The sequence below is a fragment of the Chionomys nivalis genome, chromosome 7 (assembly GCF_950005125.1).
Source record: "Chionomys nivalis chromosome 7, mChiNiv1.1, whole genome shotgun sequence".
Lineage (NCBI taxonomy): Eukaryota > Metazoa > Chordata > Mammalia > Rodentia > Cricetidae > Chionomys > Chionomys nivalis.
In genome coordinates this window covers 7,616,254-7,636,428 of record NC_080092.1, presented here as the reverse complement: position 1 = coordinate 7,636,428, position 20,175 = coordinate 7,616,254, and the positions used below count along the sequence as shown (strand labels likewise).

General features: G+C 41.3%; 1 protein-coding gene across 30 annotated transcripts in view; it reads left to right on the top strand.

Annotated features, from left to right (window-relative positions):
* Positions 1 to 20,175, top strand: part of Rbfox1 (RNA binding fox-1 homolog 1) — a 1,523,799-nt gene that overhangs the window by 1,393,516 nt on the left and 110,108 nt on the right. For all 30 annotated transcript variants that reach the window (XM_057774158.1, XM_057774153.1, XM_057774169.1 and 27 more), the window contains 4 exons: positions 2,842 to 2,985; positions 10,453 to 10,506; positions 17,540 to 17,632; positions 19,365 to 19,425. In XM_057774158.1, coding sequence (XP_057630141.1) covers positions 2,842 to 2,985; positions 10,453 to 10,506; positions 17,540 to 17,632; positions 19,365 to 19,425 — 352 coding nt within the window. The remainder of the gene's footprint in view (positions 1 to 2,841; positions 2,986 to 10,452; positions 10,507 to 17,539; positions 17,633 to 19,364; positions 19,426 to 20,175) is intronic.

The window sequence follows — 20,175 nt, the reverse complement described above, 5'->3', positions numbered from 1 at the left end:
TAGGTATCCCTCCGTAATAATTTATGGGTATTTGTATAAATGTGTACAACACAAAACGATTAATCGAGCATTGTATGTTTTTATCAAAGGAAACACCACAAAGATTTCTCCAAAGTCCTGTTTGACTAGAGATGATTAATTTTAATTTTTACATGAGCAGCATAATGCTATTAATCATTTAATATGTTTAATCATAATCTCTGTAATTCCTAATTAGGTTTATTAAACTGAGCCATTCAGCAATTGTGCACAAATCCAAGTCTAAGTCCCTTTCTTGGGAGGAAGGGAAAGTCATTTTAATTTTTATTCACATAGCAATTTCTAATACAGTGGAGAAAATGGGCTGGAAACTTAAGGTCTTAGCTGTTGCTTATGCCAACTTAGGGTCTTGTGGTAAGACACCGAAACCTCCTTCCTCTCGACAAAGTAGCAATATCATGATTTAAAAGTAATTTCTTTGTCACTCATGTGGAACCCAATGTGCTGTTACAAAACAGAAAAACATGGTTCCTGATCTGTGTGGGTCTCAGGGTTACAGAATGATTCTCCCTCCCTCCCTCCCTCCCTTCCTCCCTCCCTCCCTCCCTCCCTCCCTCCCTCCCTCCCTCCCTCTCTCTCTCTCTCTCTCTCTCTCTCTCTCTCTCTCTGTGTTTGTTTGTTGATGTGTACGTGGAGGTCAGAGATCAGCTTTAGTTGTTAGTTTATGTCTCTTCCTTGTTGGAGACAGGCTCTCATCATTGCTGTGTTTACATGACAACGACCTCTGAGCTTCCAGAAATGCTCCTGTATCCATTTCCTATTTCCCTGTAGGAGCCAGCCCTGAGATTACAGACGTGCATCACTGAGTCCAGTTTTATGTAGGTTCTGGAGCAGCAAACTCAAGCCTTCGTCTTTGGACAGTGAAGCTCCTCCTTAGCTTACATTGCTGTTCACTAACTAGCACTTGAAGCTGACAAACATGATATCTACTCATTTATTTGTTATTCATTGATTAGTAGTGCACTAACCTTTCACACTTTCAGTCTGTCACTGCATCAGCCAATCACTAAGAGGCAGTGACCATTCATATAGTATGCTGGTCACAGCTCACTTCTGCTGTCAACCTGAAGTGGCTTCTGACAGCCACTTGTGTTTGTGTATAGGACTCTTGGATCTACAACCTTTACCTACCTCTGAACTCTTCTCTCTTGCTCATCCCCAAGTATTCTGTCTGGCCCAGGTAGCCTCCCCAGAATGGAGGGCTCCCCCTTCACATCATTCTGTCATTGCACATGCTGGGCAGTCCCTTGGCACAGAATCTGGCCCCTGAGCCTCTCCTAGTACCTCTCTCTCCAAGCCAGAGTTGGTGTGCCTTGGGATGTCCGGTGGCTAGTGTGACTAAAGGTCACACACCCACGAAGAGCTACTGCGTTGTAATTGGTTTTGGTTTTCCTCTTCTTCCTAGAGTATCTCCCTCTTCACATTTTCGACAAAATATCGTGCTTTTCAGGGCCACACTTGAAAGTTGACAAAGTCATCTGGTAGGGTTTCTGATACCAAATCACTGTAGATGAATGGTGCGCAAGGCACCAGGAGCTCCTGATGTCAACATGTAATTCACAGTGTGTGAAGGAGGACGCAGATAAAATACCCCAGTGCACCGGAGAGACGCTGGGAAAATTGCTAATTGTGCTCCTGTTGTTTGGGTGTTTCTGTTACATTTCGCCATGTAAGATAGTCGCCTCTAAGCGCTATTATTTTACACCTGACTGCCTGTCCTAGTTATATGCTTCTAAATTGCTTATAAATAGAGGAGGGTGAGTCTTTGCTCACAAATTTCAGCTTTGGCAAAGACCCTTCAACAGTAATTTCCAAGTATTTATCTTAAGTGGACAGCTCTACTGCCACCTATAGGCAGAATGTGCTAATTGCAGAGAAAGTTCAGAAAAACAGGGTGTCTGTCCACAACTGCAACAGTTAATGTGACTTTTCTCTTAATTCTTTCCTATATTGTAAGTAGCAGAGTAATAATGTGGTATCCTAATTATTCCTGTGTGGAGGAAAATAAAATAATAATGGGCTGGGTTAATGACCTTATGTTATCTACACCAGCATAGCCCAGCAGAGCTTTTGTACAGATGGGAACATTCTGTTTCTGCCTTTTCCAACATAGGTACTATCTATGTGCAGCTAGTGAGTATTTCAAATGCAACAAATGCAAGCAAACCCATTTACTTGAAATTTAAATGATCTAATGGAGTCCGTGGCAACAGACAACACAGATTTGCACAATGAAGGAGCTAAGTTAACATCCTAAGAAAAAGTTGAGTCCATCATCTGCTTCTCTGGATGAATGACAAATCACCAAAGGGCCTTTGCAAATTTTTGACATTTATTAATATTTTATCTGTACAGCCTCAGTGCTTATATATGAATAGCATAAGAATTCAAACAGCATTAAGGGATACATGTTCTTATTTTTAATGATTTTACTCCCTTTCTGATGAAGTTTGCACTACTTACTCTGAGCCCCAATCCCCCCCTAGCCTCTGTTTCCTTTATTTTTCCCACGTTGTTGGTCTCCTTCCTCCCAACTTTACATTCATTTATGAGTTGTTTTTATTATGCCTTCCCACTGTGAGAGTTATACTGCAGAGACTTTTGATTGCTTTGATTGATATGGCATCTCAGATCTGTGGCTGGGCACTCAGTGGATGCTCAAAACATATTCTTTGCTATTAAATACAAAAGAAAACAGCCACGAAGCTTTGTCTGGCACCGTCCTGCCACACAGGGGAACGGGGAGCGGGGGCAGTGGGACAGGGAACTTACAGGTTCTTTGCTTTCCTTTCATTCCTCTAGCAGACAGATGATGCAGCACCAACTGACGGCCAGCCCCAGACACAACCTTCGGAAACCACAGAAAACAAGTCCCAGCCCAAGCGGCTGCATGTGTCCAACATCCCCTTCCGGTTCCGGGATCCAGACCTCCGACAAATGTTTGGTGTAAGTACTACCTTTGTCTTTGGTTTCCCTCTTTTTGGGAGTTCCATGAACTCATCATTCTAAGGTGGAATATTCTTGTGGGATAAAGGCATTTTAGTATCTCATACCTGGGTCTGTAGTGGCTAGAATCCCTTTGGGGTGGCAGGATCCACTTATTTGTTTTAGTTGTGTGTGTGTGTGGGGGGGGGGTTGTGCTTTGCCAGTTGGCCATTTTCTAATAAGTAACTTCAAAAGCAAGCAGAAAAGAGTTGTCTTTATAAACCACTGATGATAAGGTCCATTGATGATGACAAATCCAACAGCTCAGGACCTCACGTTATAACTAAAACAAGTGTTAAAGCCCTTGCCTGCTTACCTTAAAGGATGACCATGACCTATGAGTGACTCTATCCCAGTCTTTCCCCAGGCACTGTGCACTGCAGCTGCAGGGAATGGCTACTTCTATATTAAGCTTAGTCTTCAAAATCTGCCACCACCACCACCACCAACAACAAAAACTACCAGTTTCTAAATCTGATTTGATTCTTGAAGTATACAATTTCCTGGATGAAGGTTCAAGGGTATTTATCATGCTATCAAGGATGACAAAGGACAGTGTGGCCTAGGCATCATGGTAAAACAGAGGCAGCCAGAAGCCACCACTCACCCAGAGGAGATAAAGGATGGTTTTGCTTTCTCCCAGGTCACTAGGACCCTGATTATTTCTCTGGAAGATGTTTGAAGAGTCTACGCAGGGACGGGAGGGCTTTACCATTTAGCTGGTCTCAGCTGTGACACAAGAGAGCTTTGATGAGGCTCAGAAAACGTTTCGTGTTTTGAGATGTAGTTCCTCTGTATATCCATGGCACCCCAGGAGTGGCAGCAAGCATTAGACCAAAGAACTACATCCTTAGCATTTGACTCCGAACAAAGGTGGGCTGCTTGGAGATTCCTCTAAGAGTTTGTGGCGAGCTGCAAATATCACAACAGCAGCAAGAAGAGGCCAGGTCAGACGCCTCACTGTGAGCAAAGCCCATCTTATTCTCGGCGTGAAGATGAAGCCCTTGCTCATTACTCGGGGGTTTCGTGATGGGGGGGGGCGGGTGAGCTTGGACCTTTTATTTCCTTAACACACACGATGCTTATCAAGTATGCGTGTGACACAAAAGCAGAGCAGGCGTCCTAATATTTTAGATACCCAGGCTTGAAACCTGACATTTCAGAGGGAAAGGTCAACTCTCACACTTTTATCGCTTTCTCATTTGGTAATAACCTTGAGTTAAGCCCTCCAACTCTTGCAGAACGAAGATACCCTCGGGCACTCTCAGGTCAAAGATGACTTTGAAAAGTGCAGAGCATTCCAAGTGAGAGTCGAGGTTAAGTGTGTGCAGAGCAGTGGGACCCAGCTTGACTGATGGGTAGCTGGAGGAGTTCTATTCTCTTTGCCATGTCAAGCCAGGGGATGTCTTGCTATTCAGTCTGTCTCTACTCATCAAGTGTCACCGGGATGTTGGCTTTGAGCTGGAGTCTCTTAATGACCATTCTCACAATCTTTTATAGTGACATGCAAGTCAGCCAACCCCAGCCTCTCACCCTTAAGGGTCTATTTTCTTCTCTGGACTTTTTGACTATCTTGAACTTTACCTGAGGCTACGGGCTAAGTCAGAGAAGTAGTCAAAATACTCGCAGCTGGAAGTCACACAGAAGAGATGCGTATGTTAATGTCTGAATCTCTCGGTCCTTTAGGGTTAGGGCAGATGGTCCAGAGAAAGAACTTGTCATTTGTCATGCTACCTGATATTAAACCCAGATAGAAATCTATTTGTTTCAGAAACACTGGTTTTGTTTTTTTCTTTTGAGTCAAAATTTTCACGCAGCTAGCTAACAAGATGTTGATTTTATGTGATGATAGATATACCCGTAGCATCTGTCAGTTAAGGGAACACAGTATACGTTCATGAACACTGAAATTAATTCTACTTATCACAAACAACATCTGTGTCTATGTTAAAGAGTTTCTGTGGATTTTGTGTGGTGTGGATTTCATCTATAAAAATTATTGGACCATATGGATTCATGGACCACTTGTAGTGTCTTGGGAATCCTCTTTGATTTTTACAACTGCTATTTTAAAGAAATGGCATTTTCCTAAGATGAACACTGGTGGTCACAAAGCCATTCTATTATATGATACATTTAGCAGCATGAATCATACTGAAAGGCATCTGGAACTTTCTGCTTGGCTCCCCACAGTGTAGTTTAGGGGATTCAACACAGTTTCCTCTTTGAGATCTTTTACTGTAAGCAGCCATGTTTTAATCTCAGTTAACCACCATGAAGTCTTTGACCATGAGACAGTATCTTTCTTTGCCACAGTCTCTTCTGCTTCTGTCTTCTGTCCCCTAGCTGGGTAGGGGTTAAATGAGGACTGTTACAGAGAAAACCACAAAGATCTTTGTGCCTCCTGCCTCCTTTGACTCTATTGTTCAACTGAGGCACAGAAATCTCAATGTCAAGAGCATAACACAACACAAAGTACCATCTTTTTCAAAATTGCCTAGAACTTGGCAGTTCCCCACTTCTCCAAGTGCTGAAACCTTCCCCATGCTTTGCACAGAAGCTGCTTGCCTAATGGTGCCAAGAGGCAGCTCGTGGTGTATTTTAATGTGTGCTTTCTGTACCTTTCCAGAGGACAGGCATTATGGTTGCCTCTCTTCACTGTGTGTTTCCCATTCTCCACTTGTATCTTTGTCATGGGGCACTTCTTCCAAATCGACATCGATTTGGGCTTCACATTCCATTTCTTTGCGTGCTGTCTTTGAAGGTGGTGTATTCATTCCTTGGGAGAGCAGTGCACGCTATAATAGTCAAAGCAGTAGCTAGAGTCCTTTTAAATCGTGCACAGCTCTGTGAGTGAATGGGGCTAGTGCGGTTGTTAGGAGCACTTATTCCAGATGTTTCAGTAGGGGAACTGAAAAGTTACTCATCTCAGCACAGACTGTGTGCCTCTTGAGGTCTGCCAGGGGCACTGTGGACAGCGCTTACACTCATATCCCCTCATATTTGAATTTTCATTTGTTCTGTTTTATTTTGTTGGTTTTCAAGACAAACTCTCACCATGCAACTCAAAACTGGCTTCACATTTGCTGAGTAGCCCAGGTTCACCCCCAAACTCTCAGTCCTCCTGCGTCATCTTCCAAAACAGTGGGGATGCAAGCATGGAACAATGTATTTGAGCTTTTTCTTGCTCATCTTAGAGAGTGTTTAGTAAGTATATTTTATTTCATATATCTTCTGGCAAGCAGTTGTGGAGTTTACTGCCTTGATTTGGGAGAAGGTTGTGTCATCTTTATCTGCCAAGTTTATAATTGTGGCTCATAAGCAGTCATGATTAGAGACATCAGTATTTTCATATCAAAGTTCTACACTTGAATTCTTGATCTCATGAAAGAACTCTGTGGATTACAACCAAATTAATTTCAATGTGTTGCTCTTGAAAAAAAATATGTAATGTAAGTTAATATTTAAAATTTAAATATTTCTGGACTTGAAATGAGAGTAGACTATGATGCATCCAGGCCCCTGGTACAACCCAAAGCACCCCAGAATTGTTTGACTTTAGAAACAGTGTGATCAGTCCGCAGTCTGAAGTTTGTAGCATGCCCTTGATGTCCCAGCCTCTAGGTTTTGTTATCAAAATCAAGGTACTCCAGGAGCTGGAGGGATGCCTCAGTCATAAAGTTATTGAGATGCAGACACATAGGCCAGTGTTCATCCCCAGGGCCCATGTGAAAAATATCTAGAAGTGTTGGCCCATGCTTATAATCCCAACACTGGAAAGGTGACAGGAGTCTCCTTAGGCTGGCTGGCCTCCCAGCCTAGACAACTTGGCAAGGGCCAAGTAAATGAGAGACCCTGTCTCAGAAAACAAAATGATGTTGCTTGAGGAAGGACACCTGAGGTTGCTGTCTAGACTCCACACACATGTACACATGCATGGCACCTGCACAAACACATGCAATTGCACATGCACAGAGCACAAATGTGCATATCCACATAAGAAATAATGACACATTGAATAAAAACGTGATCCATGAAAGTCTGTTTTTGGTCATAAAGACAAAACACATGACTTTTTACTTGTGAAAAGACACTTGGATGAATCCTTTCGGTGGGTGTGATGCTGATAGACTCCCATGCTCCTTTCGTGTTAACACAGCACTCCATAAACCAGGGCGTTAGGCATAGTAAAGTCATTCTGAGGACATCATAGTGCCTTCTCTTTGTGCACTGCAACCACCTTAATAACAACTCCAGGAATGAGCACACCAATTCGCTGCCCAGTGCCAAATGGTCAGTCCCAAAAACATACAAACGGCACAATAGGAACTCACTAGGTTATATTTAGAAATATGTATGTATAGACATATACATTTATGCATGCAATAACAGTTAGTAAAAGGAGAGAGAGAGAGATGAATTTGAAAAGTAGGGAAAGGTATATGACATGTTTGATGAAGGAAATGGAAAGGGGAAATGTGATTAAATTATAATCTCAAAAATAAAAGAAAAAAATTAAAACGAAGCTCCAGCATGAAGCCCGTCTCTAGTCTCTGTGCTCACGCTGAACTAACTTTACTTCCAGGTTTATGCTGTAGCTGCTGAGCATCCTTCACAGTTTTTCCGTGATATATTATTTAATCTAAGGATGTCTAAAGCTGCTCAGTACTTTCTTGCTCAGGCACAAGCATACCAGCATCCAGATTCGGGTCCTGACACAACCATTGAGGTACCTCATGTGGGCCCAAGTTGCTGCTCAGTGCTCAAGAACATCGTCGTTGAGCAAACAAATGCTAGTTATGTCTGCAAACGAGTCATGTCTATTTAAATTGAAGATGTGCCAGCTGTGTTGGCATCATTAGTACCAAACTTCTCAATTAAACCGTTGATACTATAAATATAGCGCACAACTGTCTCGGAAAACGGGCTTGCTTCAGCATTCTTCCTATGGCTCGTTTCACTGGCTTCCAGACCCATCCACCCAGTGCCACCTGCCAAAGAAACAAACACTGGAGATCATTCCAGGGCATATGGTGTCATTGCTTCATTTAGGGAATGATACATGCTAGGATGGCTTTCCGATCGGTTCGTCTCATCCAGTTCCTGCTTGAAGGGAAGCGTTTTTGTGTTGACTACTTAGGGAGTGTTCCATGGGTGACATTTGCTTCATGGTGTCGGAAGATGTCTTTTTCAGCCTTCTCTTTCCATAAATATATGTGCTTCTCGGCTCTGATGCCTGAAATAAATAGGAAAGCATCTGTGGGGATGGAATATTCTGCAGCCGTTGTTCTTTTGAAGTGCTTACACGGTGGCGGATTCTTTACTATAGATCTGGGTTCACCTCTCAATGGCCAATTCTTCATTTGTCACATTGGGAAGTTTTCTTTGTCTGTTTTTAATGAGTCTTTTTTTTTTCTACCCTAAAATTTGGCACAAAAACGTTCTAAAGAGCAGGCAAGATGATTCAGGAGATAAGGTTCTTGCTGCCAAACTAAACACACTAAGTTCAACTCCTAGTCCTCTGACCTTCACATACATGCCTTGGTGCACACACAAACACATTAAATAAATGTGAATTTTTTTTAAAATAATAGTTATTTTCTTGAGTACTAGCAGACATCTTTTGCCATTGACTCTCCAAGTTACTTGCAATTCATAGACCCAGGCAGATTGGTCAGGGGGACTATTCAGCTTCTCAGAATAACTGTTCTTTCTCCCCCTTTGATCCTGACCTCATCCTTATCCCAACTCTGCTATCTTTAGCTATAGAGCCTTGATTAACACTCCCACCCAAGGATGAAAGAACAACATGAATTCTCCTGAAGTAACAAGGTAGCAGTGAATATCCAGAATGCACAGGCAGTCAGGCATGGCAGAAAAACACAAAGCAAAAGCAGAAAGGTGCTGAGCTGTAGTTCTTCACAGTTGATGGCTTCTGGTGGGGATGTTAGGGGAACCTCGGTTATCCTTAAGGGCCTGGCCACTGAGATTTGACCATTCTCCAATGAGTGTATGGGCAGCACAAATTGACCTTGATATATTCTTTTCTTTTGGGGGAGGGGCACAAGGGTGGAAGGGCGGACCTAGGAGGAATGGGAAACAAGTATGATCGGGGTGTGTTCCAAAGAATCAATAGGGAAATATGCTGGGGAAAATAAAGAACAGAAAGGAAGGAAGGAAGGAAGGAAGGAAGGAAGGAAGGAAGGAAGGAAGGAAGGAAGGAAGGAAAACCTGCAGGAATGCATTCCACTGGTTTTGCTTCTTTGTTCAATCAATAAAATGGATGTTTGACTTCCATTCTGTACTGAGGCAAAATGCCCCATCTTATTTTTCCCTAGGCCAGACTGCCTGCTTTACAATAGCTTCTTCCACCAACATTATGGGGAACAAATTATATGCTTGAAACACTTGTTCCATTTTCTATGACATCTAGGAAGCACAAGAACCTTAAGTTAGAGAGAACTGGGCTATTAGATGCTCATGCTTTCAGATGCCCTAGTCAAGAGTTGCGTGATGAGCAACACTCATCCAGATTGCGAAGTTTAACATTTTGTCATACACACACAAACACACACACACACACATACACACACACACAGTAGTCGTATTTGAATTGTATATAGACAACAAGTATCTTATCTTATATCCTAAATAGTATGTGGGACATATTGCTTATATGTAATATAAAATTATATGTTACAAATGTTACTTATCCTATAAAGCCTAAAATTTAAATGTCAATGGTCATTTAAATTTATGTGCCTGTCTAATTATTTGATAACTGAAACTTTGTTTCTGGACATTTTATAGAGCCAGCTCAAGTTCGGAGTGTAAACTGTGTTTCTTTAAGAATACACACTGTCATCTGGGGTGGGTGCTGGCATCATCCCGGACCCATGCCGACTCTGCAGATGTCTGGTTATGATGCACCTGGGTCACAGGGCCCCCCCCTTTGTGTTTTCACTTTTCTCACATGGTCTGGGTGCTCCTGGATTTGCTGTGAGCTCAGAGTTGCAAACCTTTAACATCACATTCTAGTTGGGCATTTTATTATCAAAATCTCAGCTCCCCTGGGGACTTTATCCCAGTAACTGGTGAAAATGTTGTGTAGGGGATGACTAGCCATTTTTAGTATCTGCTGCTCAGTGCCTGGGAAGACACACACACACACACACACACACAGAATTAACATCTTGGTTAATATTTTGGTCTGGGCCCTTATTGTATAGAAAATGCCATAAATTGAAGATAATAAATATGCCCACATTTCTTTAATTCAAGCATGTGACTTAGTAACAGAACAACATAAAAATTCATATACTCTTAACTCAGGGAAGGCTCTCCGAGTTGAGGAGTAATTGCTAGTGTATATTGTATAATTTATCTGATTTCTCTTTTTGCTCATGATATATTTCTGTTTCTTTGCAGCAATTTGGTAAAATATTAGATGTTGAAATTATTTTTAATGAGCGAGGCTCGAAGGTAAGCAACTTGATTCAGTTTGGAATTTCTTAGCTCGTTGTGACCTGTCTGTTAGGAGAAAGGGGAAATAACTGCACTGATTGAGTCCATATCCTCAGAAATTCACTGGTGGAAATTTCTTTAGACACCACCTCCCACTTCCTTAATGTTGGGAAATGCTTTGGGTTTAATTTAAAATATATATTGGTTAAACTTTAATTGCTGGTTTAACTATAGAGAAAGATACAATTCTATATCTTAAGTTTCCAGAGGAAAATTACCCATGCTTAAAAAAATAATGATGTTGCTACATTTTTTGTTTTTCAGTGATAATTATGTTCTTTATATTATAAAGTGAGTTGATAGTCTCATGAGCAGGTAAATATGTGATTACTCTGTATTAATAAAGTGCAGTTCTTTTCCTGGGTTGCAGAGGAGAAAAATCTCATATACACCAACCTTTTGAATATCATTTTATTCATTAGTATATTAAAATCCTAATTTTGTAGTATGCTCTTGCTTTGAGATTTTTTCCTTGCTAGGAAACCAATGATTAAATTGTTTTCTCCTGGAACTGACAAGTATACTTAGAAGACTCTGAGAGAAGGTTCCAGTACCTTTCACAGGAGATGTAAACATCCAATCCATCCAATGTGTGCTCTCTATCCATGGCTATGAAAATGTGGTCCCAAATCTGTAGTATCAGCAGCTTACAGGAGCTTATTAAAGATACATGCCCACCATCTCCAGCCCAGACATCCAAATCAGAAACTCTAATGCTGGCTGGTCCCAGCAATTCATACCTTCGCTTGTGTCTCTCTTTTCCCCAAAGGCCACGCCCTCCCATGAATGTAGACCAGCCTTTGCTCATAAGTGTTCGGCACTGTCTCTGTTGTCATAAACCCCACATTTTATCTTCGTGTACCCTGAGAAGTTTCAATAGCCCCACTCAAACACCCCTCATAGGAAACAGATTCATAAGACGTTCCAGCATCCCCTGTGTAGTCACAAAGAATGGTGTTGGATGAGGATAGAGTGGTCCTAGAAGCCAGATAAAGCACAGCTCTGAATAGCTCAGACTATAACACACCTACAGTCAATCGGATCCTAAGGAACCTTAATCACCCATCTTTCTTCTATTCTTAGCCTCAGAAAATGAACATTGGCAATACTGCTATCAAACACAGAGAGGTGGGCTAAACAATGTCCCTTCTGTGGCAATGCAGGACAATAGGCAACCAGGAGGGCCCCTAAGCCTCACTGGGTTTGTGTCACATGGCCCAGTAGCCACACTATGAAGAAAACCTTGTGATTTATTATTCCTTGCGGCATCTGCCCTCCACCCACCCCATCCTAAGTAGATTTAACATTGACTGAGGAGGACAGTGTTATCCAAATTGAGGGAATAAATTCCAGGACTTGCTTTACATTCGAAATGATATTGTAACCTGCCAGATGAGTGGAGAGTCAATCAATTATAAGTTTGCACTTCTGCTCATTCAGGGACCTGGTCATTCTTTGTCAGAATTAACTATTTTCCAGTCATTTGTATACTCTGACCTCTGAATTAGGATGAGAAGAAGCAGTGAGCTGTATCTTATATGGAAACCATTGAAGTAATTGTTTTTATACCTGCAGAGTAAGATGCACTAAGAGAAAGATATACTCAAGACTAAACCTTCTTGCTTGGGCCTGGTGGATTCCTGGCAAAACTGGTGAAGATAACATAGAATGTGTCCCGATTCTGCCCGGATTCTGAACTCTTTATCTTCTTATGTGTTCTGGGAATCTTTTTTCCCCCTTGTTGACTGAGGCTTGTTTTAAATTTATGCTTAATTTACATTTTGTTTAGAAAGATTTTGTCAATCGAAGAAAGCTGTTTCATTTCTTTCTAGAGATATTTAGGGACAGCACTCCAGTATTGTTGGCTATTTTCAAAGTACAATGGTGTACTATTTTTAGAAATTTTCCCATCTTCTCCTTGATTAGCCTGTCCCTGGTGGCTTCAGGGAAAAGAGTATTTCCATTTCAGCATCTACAGTCAGAACTTTGTTGGACTGTTTTGTTTTTCTTTCTTTGTTCTTTTTTTTTTCTTTTTTGATTAGGAAACATCCAAAGTTGCCTTCTTGTCTCTGTGGGTTGGAGTTCTCTGCCTTGCAGGTGTGTCTGCTGGCTGGTGCCACGTCATGGGAATGTTCCTGAAACCAGCTAGTTGGGAATGCTACCTGGAGCATCTTACAAAAGGCTAGTTGGCCTATTTGGCATCCTGTGTGGGTGAGAAGGGGCCTTATTTAGAGAAGCATTTCCATCCTTGCCCTCAAGAAATGGAACCATTGTTAGGACCTCATTCCCATCAGTTGCTGCCTTAGCAGACCAGGAAACCAGGGGCCCCAAAGGACCAGGAACTCTCATCTTGGTCCTTTATTCTCCATAGGACACTCACTGAGGCAGATGACTCAAAGTTAAGAGACGATGACTCTACACATAAGTGTGTGTGTGTGTGTGTGCGCGCACGCGCTAGTGCACGCATGCATGTGCGCACATCCATGCAGAGACAGGAAGTATCTGTAGAGTTCTGGAAACATATAGGCTGAAGATCTTATGTATAGCTATATACTATAGGAAAAGCACATCTTCAAAAGGAAGGACAGCCTTGATCACAAAACAGGACTACATGCAGTGTGTCGGGGTGGTAATGAATTGCACAATTCAGTTATTCTTAAAAGAGATTTAAAATCATTCTTTTGCTCTGAGATGCTTTGTTTCTGGGGATAGTGTCAGATTTAGCTATTCTTTATTATACCTAAGAAATATGCAACTGGGCCTTTGAATTAGTATATATGCATGCACTCATATGTATCTATTCACTAGTTCCTCTCTAGGTGAATGCTTCTTGTGCAAGACAGACTTGCTTCTAGCCCTTAGCTTTTCTTGAGTGTCAGGGAAGACCAGTCATGAACAACTGTCATAAAAGGTGCTGCATTTTGCCATGACCACAGGGACTGTTGAAACTCTAAGCATGTAGCTGAAGGTAAGGATACTTTCTGAGAGAAGTAACTAAGGTGAGAGTGAATGAGTAAGGGAGAGAGGGAGGGAGGGAAGGAAGAACAGAAAAAGAAAATATCTCACAAAGAAGAAGGGGCTGGTTTTGCAGAAGTCACTGGAGAGATGAAATATCAGACACTTAGTCATCAAGAAAATTAATTTCTATGGCTATTCCAACTAAGCATGAGTTCTCTACATTGAAGACGGGAGAACGTGAGTTATCATATTGAATAGAGTGTATTCATTCCACCTTCCGGGATGCTTTGGAATCTTGACTTAAGATAACAAACAGGGTGTTCACATGACTGCCCCAAAGAAAATCCACCACCTAAAAGGACTAGTACTAGGAAGGGGAAGTGAGCAGAAAACAGAACTGTGCTAATTTATGAAAGGCTTTTAGATCGGCAAACCGTGCTCTAGAACTCCACTTTAGGTCACGAGTGCTTCATGCCCATCTGAGTAGCACAGACCCCTCCTCCAGGAGCCTTATTTTCTCTTCTCTGAGCACCTGTCCAGGTAGACCTGAGAAGGTATGTCTCTCAGTGGAAGGATGCTGACGACAATCTGAACTCCATGCCAGGGCATCTCCTCTCCCCTTCATCATTCCTCCTTCTCCTTTCTGTCCTCTTCATCTCCTTTTCCTTTCATTCCCGTTTCCCTCCTTCCATCCCTTTCTTCTTTTTTTGCATTTATTCTTTTTCTTCTTAATTGTGCAGTTCTAGTAATCAAACATAAGACATACTGGGCAAGCATCCTGTCGTTGAACTACACCCCAAGGCCCTCTTTATTTTTGTCTGAGGCAGGGTCTCCCTGAGTCGCCCAGGAAGACCTTGAACTTGTGACTCTCCTGCTCCAGTCTAGAAGCTGTCTGGGATGATTGGCCTGCACTGCTCTGACTGACTCTGCATGGCCTCTTTTCTTAACACTCTTCATTATTCCACATCACTATTTCATCTCGCCCATAACTCTTCAAACCAAAGGTGTTTAATTCATTTCAATACAAGGACAAAACAGTTCATATTTTTAAGGGTGGCATGGTGCTGTTTCCTTGATCTGAAATCTTGACCATGGGGCAGGCCAATAGAAACGACCACAACATCTTGGCTCCTACTTTCTGAGACACCAGGACCCAGGGCTTTAGGGACAGAGCACCTGACAGCCAAAAGGACCAAGGACCACATCTCCAGTCCAGATGGAAATCTCATGTGGGACTTCTGATCATTTTCTGACCCGAGCAAGATGTATCATTTTAGGGCTGGATGGAGGCAGAATTATTCAAGCCTGCAGGATATTTAGGGGGTCATTTGTAGGACAAGGTCAGCTTTGAACCTAAACTTCACAAGTTTCAACAAGTCATTCCTTGGAATAGGAATCATCCAGGGGTCTTTCCTTCCTCAGTCTGCACATTTTCTAGAATGGCAAGAGTACTTCTATCTCCATCTTTAGCTCCTCTTTGTGCGTATAACATGAATTTAAGCCAGGGGGTTTGCCCTGAGTCAGACGAAGTGTAGAACAAGTTTCCTTGGACAGTGTTTACAGCTGTGTTCTTTGCAATGCTTTAGTAATGGAGACTTTTATGTCAATTAAAATGGTATCATCCACTGGGCAGTGGTGCTGCTCACCTTTAATCTCAGCACTTAGGAAGCAGAGGCAGGTGGATCTCTGTGAGTTCGAGGCCAGCCTTGTCTACAGAGTGAGTGCCAGGAGAGTTAGGGCTATTACACAGAGAAAACCTGTTCTGAGAAACAAAATTAAAAAAAAAAAAAAAGACACCACCCTTCTCTTTATCCATAAGGCAAAAACAAGATTATCTTTTCTTGTCTTGTGGGAGACTATAAATCCCTTATTTCTTTTAATGATCCCTAGTTGTCTGACTTGGATGCTCATAAACTTGGGCCTACAGGAGAGAAGGAACATGACTGAGACGTCTTGGGCTTATGATCTTTGCTGTGCTCCCTACATTTATGCACGAAATGCTCATGCAGCCCCACTGGTGACGTTTTTGAAGCAGTGCTGCAAAGTTCTTCTTATTCTAGCAATGGAATGTTCTTTTTATGGGTGTGTAATAAAGAGAAAAATCAAGAAAATCCAGCCATGGAGCCATGCAGGTAGCTTTAGGAGGCAAATGGATGTCTAGCCTCCACTCAAGGTTTCTCATGTGGCAAAACCAAAATGAGGCCCAGGAATTAAAATATGTAACCTGCTGTACAACTGAATTTGGGGACCACAGGCTGGAAGATAGAGTTGTCAAATGGAGCAGCCCATCCCCTCAGATTCTGTCCTTTGCTATCAAAGAACATTATTGTCCCTACCAAAACTAGAATACTATTAGCAAGTATTTTTGAGCACCCAGATTAGGTAGGCAACAGGTACAAAGCTTTTGTGGAATATGTCACTGAATATTAATTGGATCACTCAGGCATGCCCTACTTATGAATCCTCACTCTGAAAAATGCATTGTAAAGTCATTCAGTCAAAGTAAATCCATCTGATCTCTTTGTGTGTATGACATGGACAACATCCGCCTCCCAGCACCTTGATACACTCACAACTCATCCCCTCCACAGACAAACTAGTTTTATAGTGTCTCCTGGCTAGTGCACCGAGCAACTCTTCTCCAAATATCCCTCAATCATGAGGTCATCATAGGTGCCAGTATAGGACTATTATCAGATGGCTATTACGACTCAGAATACATAATTGCTGCATAGTTTCTTTGTAAAACTGAATGCCATGCATGAGGGTCAAGCAACTGTTTTGACTATGTGAGATCTATTCTGTGCAAATTGATAGTGCCCACACAGCGAAAAGTTGTTCTTCACTTATACCAATGTGGAGCTAATGTACCTGTAGTATTCCAAAGGTTGGTGTATATATTTCTAAACAAAATGTACAAATAGGCTTAAGGATTTTAGAAGTAGTATGCCAGATTTTCTATACTCACCATAGAAACCATGTAAGTGAAGAATGAAGGTAGATTTTTAATAATATGGGTTAGTGGGGTTGGTGCTAGAGGTTGAAATATCAAAAGTAAAAACTGTATTTGTGATGAAACAAAGGGAACGTTTGTTGCTCATCATCAGTCAAGAGGATGAGTTTAGCCTGCTGCACAGATTCCCCACTCGGGAAATGTCTTTACTTTGGTACCTGTTGATACAGCAAAAATGAATGCTAGCCCAGTGCCCTAGAAGTTTGTTTTCTGGTTAATAGCATAACTTAAAAAGTCAAGCTCCAAAGTCTTTTGTTATTTGGGAAGAGGGAGGGCAAAGAACAAATGCAGAAGAGGACTTGCTTATCTACATTGTTAACCAACAACGATTGATTTCTATTCATTTCATGTGATTTTTCTTTTGTTTATTAGAACCACAAGTTCAAGAATTATTATATATATATATAAAAAAAGGTCTTTCCTTTTTTTAGGCTTGTTACTTTTATTTTTTTGAGAAGCAAAGGCTGTACAGTTGACAGACTCAAATAACCTTAACTTGCATGAAGAAGAACGGTTCTTAAATCCACGCAGCATGACTCCGTAGGCAATGTGACAGGACCTGAGCATTCACTGTTGAATTCCCGTGCACATGTTTTATTTTGTTTGATTTTTTAATTTGCACGTCAAGAAACTGGCTCCCTTTCTTTTTCCTCGTTATTTCGTTTATTCTCTGTGAAGACACTGCACATTTATTTTGATCTCATTTTCCTTTTGTTTGATTTCTTTTTTTCCGTAGTGATGTTTAGAAAGGTATTTTTTTGTTTGTTGGTTTGGTTTTTGTTTTCATATCCATTTTTGAATTCTTTAGGGGTTCCAGCTAACGGGTGACAGGAAAAAAACTCGTTCACATTTGTTGCTTAATGACTGCACATCGTAGTGTTCTTATAATTTCTCTAATTTGCATGTTACAGAACCGAAGCCAGGACAAGAGATAGCAATGAAAGCGAGAGAACTTTGCCAAGCGGTCGTTGACTGAAATAATAATATGCATGTTGTTCTCCTTCTCCCTCCTGCATGCAGGGATTTGGTTTCGTAACTTTCGAAAATAGTGCGGATGCGGACAGGGCGAGGGAGAAATTGCACGGTACCGTGGTAGAGGGCCGTAAAATCGAGGTGCATGTCAAAATATTTTCCTTTTCCTCTTTTTTTTTTTTTTTAAATGTCTGCTTCACGCTCATTCGTCCTTCCAGGTGCATCATTGGTGTCTCGTGTGTGACCCTACTCCCTTCTCATTGTTTATATATATTTATATTTATATATATATTTATATATAAAAAGGAAAACTGGCCTTACTTTTTCGTTAAATTTTACTTTAGATTATTCGTTATATTACTGCTGGAGAGTAGATGGCAAAAAGTGAGATGAAAGGGAGATAAATATGAAAGGTTCTGTTTGTTTTACTTTATTTTCCATGTTTTATGAACAATGGGTGCAATAGGTTCGGAAGAAGACACAGTATTCAAACCAAACCAAATATATATCAAGTTTTGTTTCTTTTTTAGTCCACTTTAGGGTTGAAGAGGGATCCACAGTGGTTTGCAAATTAGACCAAATTTTCAAGCAATGACATTCAAAATATCAAAACAGAACAAGTGAGAGGCACTTGTCATTAAATCCTGCAGTTAAAAACCAAAACCAGCTTGCATTTTTGCATTCTCTGACTATAGACATCGAATTAGCAATCAGGATTTCCCATTTCAGCCATGGCCCCTGTCAATTGGAAATGTAGACCCCGTGTTCTGACATTCAGCACCTGCCCTTTGTACCACTGGGTTCCTCTTCAACACAATCAAAGGGTCATATTTGTTAAAACTTTAAAAAGAAAAGAAATTACCAGTTAAAAATGCTTTAGTCTTTGGAGTAAGATGTCGCATATTTTGCCTTTTTATTTTCCCCCCTCGACGGTAACGCTTAGGCCCCTCACCAAACCCTCAGTAACCATGGTAACTGTATACAAACCCATGCTGGCGATGGTGGTGAATGGTAAGTGATGGAGTCCATCTGCCGCTTCACGTATTTAGTGCTGATATATCTCTATACATATCTCTCTACCACGTGGATTTTTTTGACTTGTTGTATTAAGTTTTCTTGATGCTCTATTTTTTTGGGTCTTTGGTACGCCTGTAATTGAGTGTACGTTCTAAGCTAGCCTGGGAGGCTCTGATTGGACTGAGTTATGACCAGTGCACATCTTACTCAGATCGTTAACTCCATATTGTGTTACACAATGCACCCTCTCTTTTATCCTTTTGTTAGCTGTGACCTTAAAGCTTGAATGACTCGTTAATTCTTGCGATGTACAAGGCTCTTGTTCCAAGTGTTGAATGCTAGATGTTGCTTCCCCATGGTTTCCCTCCCTAAGTGTTGCACACGGCTTAACCCTGTCTGTCCCTTTCTTTGACATTTATGTCCCCTGTACTTTGTCTCCTCCCTCTTCTCCACTGCATGCCCCTTTCATATTAACTTTATTTTCTGTTTAAAACTCTATCTCTTGTTTCTGTGTCACCATGGAGCACACGCATGCTTTTCAATCTTCAATTATGCAGTATCTTTTAATTTGCTTTTACTGTCTCTTTATTAAACTTTTAAATGAGATGACATTGCTTTATTGAAATGATTTGTAAGTTAAATTGGTTATGAAGTAAATGTAATTATAAAAATGTATGATTTTTGGGTTATGCACCTATTGCCATTTGTAAATTAAAATGCATTGTAGTTTTTTTTTTTTAAGTTTTTGTTTCTTGGTTTTGATTTCAATAAGTAATCACAGTCATAATGCATGCAACTAATTGAATCATGGGCTGGCCTTGGCATCAAGACTCACTTGCGTTTTCTATGTGTATAGGTCAATAACGCAACAGCACGTGTAATGACTAATAAAAAGACTGTCAACCCTTACACCAATGGTAAGTAGACACCTGCCTACCACAGAGCTCCTCTCTGCCCGTCACTCCAGCGTTTTTTAACCAGGGAATTTGTTTCTTTTTCATTTTGCTCTTTGAACATTTTATACCTGTGTACATTGTATCTTTATCACGTGCACTCCTAACTCTCCCTCCAGTCCTTCCCAGGAACCCCCATCATATCTCCCATCCAACTTCATGTCTTATTTATCTATGTTAACCTACTGGTTCCAATTAGCATTGCATGGGGTGATCCACTGGAGTCAAACTCTTAAAGAAGAGTGCCCCTCCCAGGCCCAGCAGTCACAAACTGCCCACAACTTCTCAGCTAGGAGTAGGGCCTGAGGAGCCTCCCTCCATCTATGCTGAATTTTCTTTTAACCATGCAAGTCCTGAGCAGCTGATATGAATTCATGTGTGCCATATGCCACATTGGCCCTACCTGGCTACTGTTTCATTGCTGACTGGCTACAGCGAGCAACCTCAGAGAGGATTTTCACAGCAAAGCGAATACAGCTTTCCAGTTCAGCCATCCTGGCTCTCTAGAGCAGTGGTTCCCAACCTGTTAATCATGACCCTCGCAGGCTCACATATCAGATATCCTGTATTCACATAGCTAGTCATAACAGTAGCAAAATTAGAGCTATGGAATAACCTCAAAAGTAATTTTATGGTTGGGGTCACCATAGCATAAGGGTCGCAGCCCTGGAAAGGTTGAGAACTGCTGTTCTAGTAATTGCCCCCAGGACTGAC